Here is a 15,495-nt window from a genome sequence, read left to right as displayed (position 1 = left end):
CGCTGAAAATCGCATTGGCAAAGGTGTGATTGATGTCTGCATAGTTGTACGAATGATACTAGCACGAACCATGGGTCAGACCGTTCTGGGACGTTTTTAGCAACCAATGTTACATATCAGTTACCAGGGCAAATGAAACCATGAAACAGAATGCACAGTGCAGTTGAAGGTACCGGCCTGAACTCATCGACAGCTCTCAAAGCTGGCTGGCCCGGACGTATCCGCCAGTCGATCAGGAAGCGGACAGCCCCACTTTTTCCAAAACGGAGTTGGAATCTGGGACGCCGTGGCTTAAAACGATCGACGCTGATTGTTTCATCAAAACGATGCAGATGAGACGATGATGGTGATTATTATTAGCAGTGTTTCGGCTACTGTGACCACTGACTGACTGAACAATGATATAAGCATGTAGTTCTGGTCATTGTGACCAACGTCAACCCAGTATTTTTTTTCATATTAAATAGCGGTATGCTTACGAGCGCCAAGGCTGCTGTTAATCGCTGTAAATTCATTGGCCTAGTCGATTTAAATTACCAGGCCATAGAGCAATTAAAGTCGGCCAATTTTTAGATCATATTTCTCGTGAATGTGCGGGCAGGTGCCCAGGTGCGCATCGGTGCGCGCCGTCCCTAAAAGCTCTTAAAAGGCGGACATTTCTCTGCATTTTAAGCCCCGTGGTCGCAGAGGTGACTGGTTCCATTCGCTCATATTTTGATACTATATGGACAGTACCAATCACCTACATAATCCCGTCGCATTCACGTCTACAATCACCTGGCAATCACGTCTGTAATCACCCCGCTCAGCCTACGTCACAAAACGCATTTTACTGATTAGAGTAATGTTCTAGAAGATGGAACGATTAAATGATTCGTCTGCACCTGACAATCTGATGTTACACGTTACGTCCTGTTCGATTCCTTGAGGAACTGAGCGCGGAACAAGGCTCAGATTGAACTCTGCGAGGTTTGAATTTTGACTGAAACTCATTCTCGCATGTTTGCTCATGCCCAGACTCATGTGCTTTGCAGAGAAATTGGTTTCGACTGACCAAGGCTAAGAGCCGTGGTATTCGGTCCAGACCCGGAATCGCGTTAGTTGCAGGGTACGAGCTAAGGACTCTGGCTCAGACCCGAACCATCAGGATGGGACAGGGCACTGCTGACCGTTGCAAGGATATGCGTTCATTGTGTTATCTACCAGCCGTATATAAGTACTTCGAATCTGCTGACAGGGCCATTGCAGACGGTCGCCATGAGCGGCTGGCTTACTGTGCCAGCTGTAAAGCCGAGCCATGCTGTGGGTAGCGTACCGCATTGTTCTCCAACTCTCTCTTCCCCCTCCCTCCCCCACACTGTCACGCCCGTCACGCCCTGTCGTATACCGGTTCTTATGTAAGGGTGGGCAGCGATGCATGTAATTAAAATTGCAGTCCCCTTTGTCGGCCGCGCCGCGCCCTGACTCGGGAGATATTAATTTTTCAGTGAGAAAAGTGCGGGCGCCGTCGGGCTTCCGCACCGCCCAGAATGTGCCCGGCAATGGAGCATACAATGGGCCGATGGCGGCACGCATTTAATGTCAGGCCTTGGAATTTCACCTGCTCTGTGCAATGTAGGAAGGTAAAACCTGGAAATGTGATGGCGTACTTATTCACTGGTGTTCACTGCGCAACGCAGCAGTTTAATCCAGAGCACTTGTGCCCCCAATTTCAGGGTTGTTTTGGTTTGTATATGAGCATAACATTTTCGGTCAAGCTCTAAGCATCCCCAAACGACAAGAAGATCCGTTTAAATACCGTACAACACGCGTAATGGCGCGATAGACACCGCACAGAACTAATTGCTGCAGTGCTTCGAGCCCACGCACATCCTGAGCACCTGAGGTCGGTGAAAAAGCGCCACCACGAGCACTCTACCTGCCCCTTGGCGCATCCAACCCAAGACGGGTCGGATTACACCCTCTGTTGGGTCACATCCGCTTCTGCCGGCAGCTCGCGCGGCGCCCCTTCCGAACGTGTCGTTTTTCCCCGGGGGAAATCGCGGCCGGTGGCGGCGGGTAACTAGTTGTTCCAATCGATGTGTCGCGGGTCCGTGGCCGGTTCCTCCGCCAGTAATTAGGCGACGCCACGCAATTACTAGTCCGCAGAGGGCGCCGTGACCGGCATGGTGGCCGAGGTACAACGAGAGAGGCCGCGCGCGGCCGACGGCGTGGCCGCCGGCGCGCGGAGAGGGGGGGGGGGGGGGCACGACTACCCGTTTAGCGCGGCGTCGCGGTTGTCGCCGTGTTTGCCGATGTTTCGAAGCGGCTGCATATAGAGTGGGACGTTAATAGTGACACGGTACTTACCGTGTCATTAGGGGATGGAGTGTTATCGCGTCCACGCAGAGCTGGACGTCATCGAACGTTTCTGTAGCGGATTGATCGCATTTTCCCTCTGCCGTTGGGTGCTCCCTGTGTCTGACCTGTTTTCTAGTACGTATGGGTTCAGTTTTACACGTCCTTAGTAAATCTGCCCCCTCCCCTTTCCGCCGATTGTTTGTCTTGAGCCCCTCCAAGTGAGCTGTAAATTGGCATGAGGTATGTACAAGACGCTGGAAAAGAGCAAAGTGTTGTTTTTGCAGTCCGGAGAAATATGGTCCAAACCGCTCGTTAATGTGATTCGTGAAGACTCCCTTATGGCAGTGCACATATCGACTGAATATAGGGTGTCATATTTGGAGACAGCACAGTTGTGAGTTATCTTTGTAAGTAACAAACATTGTTTTATCGTATTGGCGGACGCTGCCATGGTCTCGGCGCTACGCTGCCTCCACGCCCCCAGATCTCCCCAACTATCGGGACAGCCGAGAGAAGAGCTGTCACCTTTAAGCCCGTAGGTCTGCAACGCGAGGGATTCATAAGTCTGCAAATCTTTTAGCCTCCCGCTTGGGTTTTCATAACCAATGTATATTTACATATATATATATATATATATATATATATATATATATATATATATATATATATATATATATATACTAAGTGATCATATTAACCCAGCTAAATGAAAAGCGAGTCATGGCTGAGATGCATGCATACTGAGACTGGTTGGAGTTGTTTGGTTTCTTTTTCAAGGTTTTGACTGTCGGTTCATTTTGAAGGGCCTTTGGGGGGTCCGGGAGTATTTTGTCTCGGACAAAGAGAACTCTATTTTTGGGACCAATGGGATTTCATGCGTTGGTTCATCAGAAGTGTTTTCAAAGTGAGCCATGTTTCTCGATTTTACAATGGATAAAATGTATTTGTTTCACTCGGCGTTAGCTTATAAAAGAACAGATGAGGGAATAGATGTTTGTATATTTAAATATTTCCTTAGTGGCCCTTATATTATAATGAGGTTAAGTATGTGTACCTGGAATGGAAAGGTCTCTCGATGTTAGCGGTGACAAACACGACTTAAACCTTAAATCTTACCGCTTTTTGTTTTGGAATTAATGAGATCATTCGGTTGAGAAGCTGTACCTGAACCGGAAAATAAGCTACGCGGGTCCATGCAGGATTTGTCGGGAAAATTTGCTTTGCGCGACGGGGCGGGTTCTCAGATCTGGGCGCGGGGTGGGTGCGGGTGTCCAAGTATAAACAAAAATGGCAGCTCTAGTTGAGAGCCAGTAGTGCATACAGAGACAGGCCGAGCGATGTAATAGTGACGACCTCTGGTACTTGTGCAAGGTGTGAGGACGTTACGCTACAAGGTCGTCGTACGCGTTGACGTATTGATGTATTGACGTATTAAGCGATGACGTATTGAGAAGCACATTAACCAAACAGAGAAATTAGGTTGTGTAGAGCACTCTTTCACTTAAAAGTATACCAATGGTTATAAGTGAGATTGTATCATCTTATCTGATGCTGCTTCATATCTTCAAATGTGGAGTATTCCCTTTAACGGGAATACACATTTGAAGATAATGGAGGAGCAAACATGAGACGGATGAAATAGGCTCACTTATGTCTATTTGTGTGCCTTTAAGTGAAAAAGACTGCTTTAGATAGCGAAAATTATATGTTTATGAAATATGCTACTCAATACCTCATTGCTTGAGTGCGTTATCACACCTTGCACGACAATGATTGAGAGCCGATCGACGGCCGTTAGTTTTATCCGGAAATCGTGCTCACAAGCGTCAGATATGAATAGCTCGACAATTATTTTTTGCTTGGCCTTGATCACCGCAGGGCTGAAGGAATGACAAAATTTGGGTAACGTTATTATAGGATCATAGATGCTTTGGTGACCTTGAGGTATTCCTTCAAAGAATTTTATACATTTTCGCGGGCATTTAGCTCAGAAACTAGAGGGGTTTACGTCTTAAGAAAGGCAGGGCTGTGAACTGCACCGAAGGATTTTTGAGATGGCTATTTCACCATGTCATTATTTTGCACCACATTATTACTATTATTTTAACATATTCGAAACCACCATACCAATGTGGAACACACGCTGCTAACTGCGTTGCTGGTACTTGATAACGTTCGACGGGCATCTGTGCCGGCTCACGGCAGAAGACCAGCCCACTCTTTATGCAGCCAAGACCGGACTAAAAACGCCTCTAAAAAAAAACTGTGCCGGCGTTACTGCCAGTGTCCGCCGCGTGCCGGTGCGAGGCGTGGAGAGGTGCCTCCAGCCAGTCCACCCCGACGGCGTCGCGCTGCGGCAGCGTCCCTGCGCGCCGCCAACACGCGTCGACACGAGCTGTACGGAGCTGTAGCGCGGCGCGCTCCACGGCCTATTGACGGCCGTCGCGCGGATCGAGTGTTGGCCGACACCAGCCGGCGTGTTTACCGTGACGCCGCGGCGCCGTCGTGTTATTTACCGGCGCTGTCGCCGACCGCCGCGCCCCGCAGTCGGCGATGGGCCTTGTTTGGGTCGGCAACTCCGCGGTGTAAAACACCGCCTGCAGGCGACGTGAAGGCGCCGCGGGCTCAGTTCGACCGCCCGGCTCAGCACCTTCGGCAGATTTTGCCCAATCAGGCTGTTGATGTTCTCCCCATAGGCAGTCGTCGCATTGATCGCTCGCAGCAAAAGGAAACGTATGCAAACGCGCTCATTTGCAAGCTGCCGGCCGCCGGACGCTCAAGCGCCGCTTGAGTTGGCTGAAAAACGCGTCCTGATGCCTTCACAGCTTCCAGAGTGAGCAGATCCAAGCACGCGACCGTTTGGTGACGTCACGTCTTGACGTCTTGTTTTGACGTCACGCTGCAGGGCCGGGGCGCTGACGGCAGATGCGTGCGGTGTTGCAACTCTGAGCTACGGCGTCAAAAATCATTCAAAGGTGCATGCATCTCAAGCCAGTGATTTGTTGGCGCTTCTCGGTGGGTAGCGCTCATTGGTGGTTGTTTGCCGGCTCTCCGCCGGCTGCGCCAAATTCTCACCGTGTCTATCAGCTGAGAGTCACAGCGCATCTGCAAGTCGCACGCATCTGGATGAGTTTAATCCCCTGATGGGTCAGTGCTTTTGGCTGCAAGGGAATCTCCAAAGTCGCATGAACCAAATTAAACGCAACGATTTGTAAGCCATGGCGAAATTGCGCGTGAGGTGCTCCTTGCCGAGGTCACGTCTGGAGCGCATTCCAGTTACATGCGGGTACCTTTTATGTTTGTCGGTTGAACGCTGCGTCGGTCAGTGTACCTGCGTGCCGTCTCCCGCAAAGAGCAGTCGATAGCTCGCTGTTGTGACGTTGAACTCGATGGTTACGTGTTCAGAGATAATGCTGGTCACGGTTACTCCAATCCACACCGCTATAAACATGAGATGCATCGTTTCGTAAATGCCGTGCGCGGGTGGCTGTTCATACCCTACAAAATCTCGGAAAGCGTTTGCAGAAAACTTCTGCAGCCCTGACAGGCAACGCAATTTTCACCGTTTTCCTTTCCAGGCCGCACACAAGGCTGGCGCCATTTTTTCTCGTTAAGAGAGAAAGGCGGTCCTCCTTACCCCCCCCCCCCCCGTCCCCCCGGGTTCCGTTTCCTTCTCATACGGTAGCGATCACGTCCGCCTCGGCGCGCTCGCCTTTCTCCCAAGTATGGGCCACCGTGACGGCCCAGGTCGCCGCAGCACGGCAACTGAGGTACGCCATGGTGATTGGGGCTCCGAGGGAGCTTAGGCGGCTAAACCTGGGCAAATAGGGCGCTGTTGCTGTAGGCAGGTGACCGGGAGATATTGGCTGCCGCACAGTGCCGTAATTACCAGCGCTCAGGCCTCTGGCCGCCAATTAGCCGACGTGCCGGCTACATCACGTCACGGGCGCGGCCACGTCACGTGATGGGCCTGACGCAGCCGGAGCGAGAGTCGGCATCACGGCAGGAGCGAGATACGGCATCACGGCCAGAACGAGAGTCGGCATCACGGCCGGAGCGAGAGTCGGCATCACGGCCGGAGCGAGAGTCGGCATCACGGCCGGAGCGAGAGTCGGCATCACGGCAGGTGCGAGATACGGCATCACGGCCGGAGCGAGAGTCGGAATCGCGGCCGGAGCGAGAGTCGGCATCGCGGCCGGAGCGAGGTACGGCATCACGGCCGGAGCGAGAGTCGGAATCGCGGCCGGAGCGAGAGTCGGCATCGCGGCCGGAGCGAGGTACGGCATCACGGCCGGAACGAGAGTCGGCATCGCGGCCGGAGCGAGAGTCGGCATCGCGGCCGGAGCGAGAGTCGGCATCACGGCCGGAGCGAGAGTTGGCATAACGGCCGGAGCGAGAGTCGGCATCACGGCCGGAGCGAGAGTCGGCATCACGGCCGGAGCGAGATACGGCATTACGGCCGGAGCAAGAGTCGGCATCACGGCCGGAGCCATAGTCGGCATCACGGCCGGAGCCAGAGTCCGCATCACGGCAGGAGCGATAGTCGATATCACGGTCGGAGCGAGAGTCGACATCACGGCCAGAGCGAGATACGGCATCACGGCCGGGCCGGGCCGGTCTTGTCGGAAATGTTCTCACATGTAATCGCTGCGGGAAACAGGAGTGATCTGCGCAGCCACGAGGGCTCGCCACGGGTCCTGAGTTTCCACGCTTATCACTTTTAGTGTCAGAATTTTGCAGTCATGACTCGTAGACGCATGGTGACATGCGTACATGCAGGAAATCGTGTGTTGTCCAACGCTATTTGAACATTCGCAGATATTTGGGTGTTTCTTGGCGTGGGAAACGCGCCATGTCAACATAGCGGCTCTGAACGACTCCAAGTACATCGGTATGAGCGTCTACAACGTGGTCATCATGTGTGTGATCGGCGTAGCAATCTCCTTCGTCTTGTCGGACGACCAAGACGCCTCCTTCATCATCATATCTATTTTCATCCTGTTCTGCACAACAGGCACGCTGTGTCTAGTCTTCGTACCGAAGGTAAGACCTAATTCCAGGGCATATTGGCATGGGTACGCGGCGGTGCTTCATACATCGGGATAGCTTAGTGGTCTGTCCGTAATTTATGCCCTTGTCCATGATAATTTCACAGTGTTTTTGTGCATAAACGTTCATGAAGTATTGTAGACCCTCCTATGCATTAGGCCTCCGCGGAAACTACGAGGGTTCGCACATGACACACATGATCAACATCGGAAGTAAGGCGACTAGACCAATGCGAAGAATCTTTTCCACTGATGCGATGGGATTGCGTCGGCGTAGGCCGTTCACAGTGTCGGCAGCTGTGTCGATAGCACAGTGAGTCCTAGCCTCTGGGCGAGCCGAGCAGCTGGCGGCAGCGAGCCGGGCAGCTGGCGGCGGGGCCTGGCTGCCGCAGAGCGTCCGACGCCCGGCGCTGCCTGGCGCGACTCGATTCATACCGTCCAGCGGAGCGGCCTCAGATGACACGCTCGATTAGCTCACTTAGCTGAACGTGTCCGATGCACCGAAGCCATTCAGGTGCGCGCTGGCGGGCACACGCCATTTGTAAAGGTTAGCTGGATGGGCAGCTCAGCCGGAATATGTGTGAAGTGAAGTGCATTCAGTCGCAGCAGTGGTCAAGATCGAAACATTGTAGGAGTTATTATCACAGTGGTCTATGATTTGGGATAGCGTGCGGCTTTGGTTCGCATAGCAGCGTGTATGCTTTAGAAACAAAAACCAACTTACACAATGTGGTGTTCCCCAGCTTGATACCGCTTGAGATCGCCAGTACGGCTGGGGCCGCCGCGGCCGCCGCCGTCGCCTCTGACCCGGCCTCTGCTACAGCTGATCGAGCTGAAGAAGTCGTCGCGGGCGCCGCAGCAGCGGCTGCGCGCCACGCTGAAGCCGCCTCGCGCGCACGGCTACCAGTGCAGCGTGAACGCGGCGGCGCTCGGGATCCGAGAGAACACGCGCCGCTCCGAGGACCTGCAGACCCGGCTGCGGCTCAAGTTGCGCGCCCTCGATCAAGAGCTGGACGTGAGTGCTGGGGGCTGCCGGCGCTGGGACAGGAGCTGGACGTGAGTGCCGGGGCTGCCAGCGCTGGGACAGGAGCTGGATGTGAGTGCTGGGGATGCCAGCGCTGGGACAGGAGCTGGACGTGAGTGCTGGGGCCGCCAGCGCTGGGACAGGGGCTGGACATGGGTGCTGGGGGCTGCCGCCGCCGGGACAGGAGCTGAACGTGAGTGCTAGGGCTTGCCGGCGCTGGGACAGGACCTGGGCGGTGAGTGTTAGGCAGCCGCTGGCTCTGCGGTAAGAGCTGAGTTTGTGTTGAGCCGGAACGACGAGTCTGATCCAGGTGTAAGCTCAGCTGCGGCCGCTCCAGAAAAGGTTGGTGTAAGGCGTGTTGCAGGCTCCTGTGTAAAAGCTGGGCGTACCTCGTACGGCGAAGCTTAATAAGGATTTGATGTGAGTTGAGTAGCGAACTTGAGTGGGAGCTGGGCACAGGTGGACAATAGTGTGGCAGATGTGGCGAGGGTACCGCTAACTTTTCCCAGAACAAACACTATTTTAGCACTCATCGGTCGGAAGATGTTCGCTCCAGCGGCCTTGCTGTGACGCCAACTTTTGTGGCCGCTCTCCACGCGTGGGGTTGGGCCTAACTTGGAGCGGTCTTGGCTCTCGGCGGGGAGTGAGACCGCATGCGGGGGAACCTGCGGGCGCCGGGGTGTCAGCTGAATGCGGTAAAAGATAGCCGCGGATGGACGCGTGAAATATCAGCGCACTTCAGTGTCGCTTTCCAAGATGCTAGCTGTAGCCCGCCCAGTTTGATCCCTTCGAATCAGGACTGCGCCGTGAGCAGACTCAAACCCCTGCGATCTGGGTAACTGAGGCGGTGGGCATAGGTAGTGGCAATGATCGAATGGAGAGCGAGGCTCGCTGCCAGTTCTTTATGTCCCGCCATTGACTCTGGCAGCGCCGGGTCGGGCATGCAACGCGTCCGCTATCCCGCTAATGGTTACGTTGCGTGACGTGAGAGGGAAGAGTCCGGTGGGAGTCCCCGTCATGCTCTTGTCAGTGTTCACCAGTCAAGCCGGTCATATCGCTGCTCAGTGCTTCACTGCTCATCCCATCTGTTTGCGTCTCTCGAGGCCGTCGCTGCTTGCTGCCGTGGCGCGCCATGCCGTGATGTGCGGCGCCCTGGTGACGTGCGGCGCTCTGGTGACGCGGGGCGCCCTGGTGACGCGGGCGTACTGGTGACGCGGGGCGCCCTGGTGAAGCGGGCACCCTGGTAACGCGGGTCGCCTTGGTGCCGCGGGGCGCCCTGATGACGCGGAGCGCCCTATTGACGCGCGACGCCCTGTTGACTGACGCGCGACGCCCTGTTGACGCGCGGCGCCCTCCGTCCGACAGCACCTGATGCGCCAGGTGGGAGAGGAGGCGCACGAGTACCTGAACCAGCGGATGGCCGGCAGCCGGCTGGCCGTGCCGCGCCTGTCCTGTCTGGGCATGGAAGGCAAGCCACGTAAACACCTCCGACTCGCTCGCTCCGGTGTTGTCTGTGGCACGAGCGGCTGGCCGCGTGCACACGCCGCCCTGCGGCCGACTGACACCCCAGCACAGGCTTTCGCTGTTTCCAATCCAGGTCGGTGTGTCCAGGTCGCCCGCGCGCTCTGAACCGCTTGTTGTCAGCTGAGCGTCGCCGTTTGGTCACGGTCACACTCATTAAACGTGCCGTCGCCCTCGGCTCCGGCTTTCAGCGCACGTGCCCCACCGGCTGCAGACGCGGAAAGTCTGGTGTATGAATGAAGATCAGACAGCTGGCGGTCAATAGCTCTAGCATGATTTGCTTGCCTGGCTGTTTCTAGTACGCATGCTGGAGCCAGCGCACGTCTGACATCGCGACCGCACAGTCACATTTGGCCCAGCATGTCATGGTGCAAGCCCTCGCCATAATCGCCTCCTTTTCCAGCTGAGCCTCACGGTGCTCAGTTTCCATCCTCGCCTCGCGCCTCATTTGCAAAGCTTCTAGCGGCCGGCGCGCGGTCCCCGGCGGCCCCCCGGCTGCCAGTTCACGCGCCAGCCCGCGGGCTCGACTCGGCTTCGGGCCGCCGCGCCGACGGGGGTCGATCCGCGCGAGTCCGCCCCGGTCGGCCGCTCGCCGGCGCGGCGGGCCCGGCCGTGTCGTGTTCACACGTAATCCATGGGGCCGGTCAGCGGCGCCGCTCCGTAAATGGGCCCAGTGAGGCCGCGCCGTGCAGCCAGCCATTTGAACGCGGCCCTGCGGGGGCCGGCACAGTGGCAGCGCGAGGCGCCGTCGGTCAGCTGGTCAGGCGGTGGTGGCGCTCACTGGTGGTGGACGAGGCGCACTGTCTGGCGGCACCATTACCGGATATCGATCTGTCCGGGCTTGGATAGGTCATGGGCTAAAAGCTGTAATGGTCTGAGTTCTTTTGTGCATCCGTTAGTTAAAGCGCAGATGTCTCGGGCTAAGGCATGTCGCAGGCATCTGTGTGCTGATGCGCACGCTTTCAGAAAGCGCTACATAAACATGTTCCATATCGCTAACGTTTCGCTTAGAACTGAATGCGTGTTTGTTCTCGGTGCAATGTCCCCAGTCCCTTTTTTTGTGCGATGGAGGATCGTCGCCAAATCCTTGCTAAGAAGTTTACAGAGGTTAATGAAGGTCACCGGACAAAAGCGCTCCCCTGTGCAAAAAGGCATTGGTTCGATGGGGCATCAATTATCTTTGTTTTTCATCCAGCCATGCCGACGGATGCTTCCCTGGAGAGGCCCCGTGGATTTAACGCTAAGAGGCCACCATCTTTCCCAGTCAGGGGGTGGAGGGCCTGTCCGTCCCGGCCCGGTTGCTAACCGATTATCATCTGAAGTCCCGGGGTCAATGGCCTCTGAACTCCTAGGAGAATACACCACACATTCCTCACCTCCCTGGCACAGGAGACCTCCGACTGCGGCGGTCGACCCCGGACCGACGTAGGGGCCTGCGCTGACACAACGAAGTCATCTACGGGCACAAGAGGTCCAATAATTGGCACGAGTACCCCAGTTTCGCTATCGAGTCCCCGGCCGAAACGCGATGGGGGCCCCGTTTGCCGCTGGGCCCCTGTCTGACATGGGTTCATTCCACTGTTTTATGATTAACTCTTTCATCGGCATCTAGAAAATCTCATTAACTCCCGGGCTCAGCCCAACTCAAGGAGCCACTGGAATTCGGTGTGCCATCCTTCTCCCTGCTCAGAAAATGTGCCCCTGGCTGACTCGGGCCCTTAGTGTTATAGGATCGATCCCCTGTTTGTTGATCTTTTGACCGGCCCGGAGCACCCATTATCCTGGGAGCCTGGTATAGACGAGAGGTCTGATCGGCCCAGGGCACCCAATATCCTGGGGCCTGGCATACGCGAGAGGTCTGACCGCCCTCGGGCACGCGTTATCATGAGGGCCTGGCATACGTGAGAGGTCTCCGGATTAGCATTTGCGGGCCTCGGCTTTTCCTCTGCTTGGGAAATGGGTTCTAAGCCGGTACGGGGCCAACTGCTCGGTATCGGTGCTCTCTGACCGACGTAGAGACCCTCACTGTTCTAGCCCCTTCCCCCTCCCGACTAGCGCAAACGGCATATAAATTAAAGCTTGAGGTTCCCGGCCCTGCGAGCCCTAAAAAGGGCCTCCTATCGAGCGAGCCCTAAAAAGGGTCCCTAAAAAGGGCCTCCAGCCAGCCCTTCCGGCTCCCCAGTTGGTCATCAATCGTCGGCTCTGTGAAACCTAGGAAAGGGGGGGGGGGGGGGCACGCGTGCTGTGTCGCCCCTCCTTCCCCATCACTACCTGCCTGCAGTCCTTGTCCCGATCAGACAGTCTTCATTCAAAGGTACGCCGTCATCCCAGACAGTTCAGTTATGAATGTTTACCGGCATTGGAAAGAAAAGAAAGGATCGCGATTTGCGACACGGCCACTCGGCTTTATGGGTCTCCAAAGCATAACTTGGTGCTGGCCTAAACGCCATAAATCGAGGGGGTTCCCACCTCACACATCTTACCTATACCCACCTGTAGTCTCGCCTTTATACTCGCTGATATTATTACCTATTACGCATTAGGGTAACCGGTTGTCAACATCAATCGGCTTATCAAGGTTGGCTGCTCTAGTTCATTCCACTGTCAACACAATCCCACCCATGCGTCTAGGAAACCAGAGGTACTGGGTTCGATTCCCCGCGGTGCCCGCCCGTCCTGCAGGCACCACGTTGCGGGTTGAGAGGCGGGCGATGCCATATAGCCTCAGCAGCTCAGTGCGTTGTAAAGCCCCAATGACACAAGGCCACCGAGTGTGTGCGGCGGGTACAAGTTTGCGCGAATACCCGCCAGCAGCAACGCCGACCGCACTCCATCAAAACGCGCGCACTAATGACATACAATTCTTCCTTAGACAAAGTGAACGCTCGCGAGCGGACAAAGTGTAGTGTCTGGATGCCGGGCGTGGCTAAAGGAAGTACAGGACTGTCAAAAGTGAGTGAGCGTTTCACCAGCTACGCAACGTACTTACGCCACGAAAACGTGAGCAGCCTTGTGCCGCTTACAGGCTACGCAAACCGCACCGAGTTTGGTGGTTTTATCTCACCCCGCTGTCTGCCCCACTCAGCCACCCAGTGTGTGAGGAGTGCAGCCTGCGCATGCAGCTGCTAGCCCTGTTGCTAGCAGCGCCAAACGAAACATGCATAGCAATGAGGCTGAAACGCGCCTCAATTATCCAATGTGTTGTATTCCTGTTTGGGACGTTACCCGCTCAATGGCAGTTGGGTAGGGCATGCACCCATGTCGCGTGCTACCCAATCTAGCTGTCTGACAAGGAATGTCCACCGACGCATTCGTTGCAAACATCAAACAGTGCACCTAGTTTGGAAACAGCTGGCTCTGTTTAGCCTATGCCGTAATCGGCTGAACGCACCAATCACGTGTAGGGGGAAGAGTTGTGCGTGCCGCTGCTGACCTTGAACGTGGCCGTCCCCGGACAAACCACGCGCATTGGTCAGATTAAAATCTTCCGTGGACCTGATGTGCAAATCCCATGGGCTATACATTATCCGTCCAGTGGTATGGAGATGCGGCACGAATACCTTGCAGCGTCTGGGCATGATCACCCTGCAGCTGGTGAAATCTGTCTGAATAGGGGCTGTCCTGCCAGCCTGCCAGCCTGTCATCATATCACAACAGGGACACCTCCAGCCCACATCTTAAGAGCGTAAAATGTGAGACGCTTAACAACAGGGGCGCGAAACGCACGCGGGCGTTTCACCCGTGCCACCAGCCGACGACGTTTACGCTACTACGCTTATGCACGCTTATGCCGCCGACGTAAACGCCGGCGCAAACGGAGCCTGGTGCCAACCAGCAACGTTACGCTACTTCAGGCGGCACCAGACTGCGCCATTAGCAGCTCACCCACGTGCGGGGTTCGGTCGTAGATGGACGCATTGCCGGCCCGCAGGTGCCTCAGTCCAAAACGAAGCACGGGCCTGACCTGGCACCGGGCGCCACTAGTGGGGCCCCAACACGATCCGGACGCACGCCGGCAGCCATATTGCCGCCGACGGACGGACCGTGAACCGCCTGTTTGACCTGCACCCGTGACTGCAATGTGGAGCTGTTTGGTCCACTGCTCGTTAAAATAGGCTTGGCACGAACTGCATGCATAAACGCACGGATGATTGCATGATTTCTGACATCTTATCGTATTTCGTATCTTTGAAGTTACATTAACGCTGCGTTAGCCAAACATATTTGAGCCGCGGAGCGGTCTGTTTCGAGTTTTGGTCCTTTAGCCTGCCCAGTTTCAAATAATGTGTGATGCTGTCCATTATTGTGACAAACGTGTTGACTGTTGTATATTTCCATACAATTTGTTTGGTACTGAAATATTTACTGGTCGATTGTGTGCTTTCCAAACCATTGTGTTACAGCCGACTTAATTTCATTCCGACATACTTGCGAACATAAAAAGGTACTCTCTTGTGTCCAGCAATGGTTTTGGCATTACAGCAGAAGCATCTGTATTGCGCTGTTTCTTACACGGCATCTTCTTATAGAGCACTTTGCGGATGGGCATTTAGAATCCGATCCATTCCGATCCATTCCGATCCGGTTCTTCAAAATCCAATTCGCCTGCCAATCTGGCTTTTTTAAGTTTCTGAATCCATGCAGGTCAGTCCGGCCCAACAAAAGTATTCAGATGAAAACTTACGTAGATCGTATCCAAGTTTTTATTCTGTGATTTTAAACAGACAGTGTAAAGTTCAGATAAATAAAAAGTAAAAAAGTAAGCAAAAAAGGAGAAGAAAAGTGACAAAGGTCTAACATCCCAGCATATTTCATTGCTCCTCTTATGCGATTGTTATATTGATATTCCGCAGGCTGCAACAAAAAGAAACGCAAACAATACATCATTTTGAAACGCACTGACCATGTCCGCAAAAACCAGTTGCTACAATTAATGAGCTTGATTATTCACCTGGCTTGCAGAGAAGTAGATCTTAGCATATACATATGACGTAAACCTAAAATCGCAGCGCCCGCATGGCTCATGGCCTTTGCGTTACATAGGGTCGACACAAGCACAACTCAAGAAGCATACCGCTTCAGTGCATTATTCACTGGGGCAGTTGCACTACTTTTGAACTCTGGCATGCTGCTCAAGTCCTTTCTGCTGTCCGTCAACATATTATCATAGAGACGGAAACATGTAGATACCCGTTGATCTGACACTTTGGCACATTTATATTGTTCGGTACAAGTTCTGCCTTTTGTGTCGTAAAATGCATTGTTGCTTCATGTAATCAAACAAAACCTATCTGGTCCCCGACAAAAACCAGGCTATGCGCTGTACGCATGTCATCCTCAGCGAAGTTCCAGTTTTGTGAAGTGCCAGGAAACTAGTGAAAAACTGCATTGACATAAGCTCTTCAAGCAAAGAACCCAAGTTAATGGATACACTTAATACGAATAAAATCGCCCGTTATTTAGGTGTTCAGTTTAAATTGCTTCGGTGACGTCATATTGCTTAACAAAATGACTCTCGTTCTTAGCCCACTGCATTAATCGATGGACCACCGCCAACTTATG

The 15,495-nt window shown here is 54.3% G+C and overlaps 1 protein-coding gene across 1 annotated transcript in view; it reads left to right on the top strand.

The window, feature by feature from the left end:
* LOC119095750 (gamma-aminobutyric acid type B receptor subunit 2) overlaps positions 1 to 15,495 on the top strand; it is a gene marked incomplete at its 3' end in the record, with an annotated part of 57,583 nt that overhangs the window by 32,211 nt on the left and 9,877 nt on the right. Inside the window, 3 exon segments of the mRNA XM_037218609.1 lie at positions 7,159 to 7,383; positions 8,212 to 8,403; positions 9,778 to 10,009. Coding sequence (XP_037074504.1) covers positions 7,159 to 7,383; positions 8,212 to 8,403; positions 9,778 to 10,009 — 649 coding nt within the window.

Source organism: Pollicipes pollicipes, unplaced genomic scaffold (assembly GCF_011947565.3).
Source record: "Pollicipes pollicipes isolate AB1234 unplaced genomic scaffold, Ppol_2.1 Scaffold_1774;HRSCAF=2075_pilon_pilon_pilon, whole genome shotgun sequence".
Classification (NCBI taxonomy): domain Eukaryota; kingdom Metazoa; phylum Arthropoda; class Thecostraca; order Pollicipedomorpha; family Pollicipedidae; genus Pollicipes; species Pollicipes pollicipes.
The sequence above is the reverse complement of the archived record's forward strand: the minus strand, read 5'-3'. Positions and strand labels throughout refer to the sequence as shown.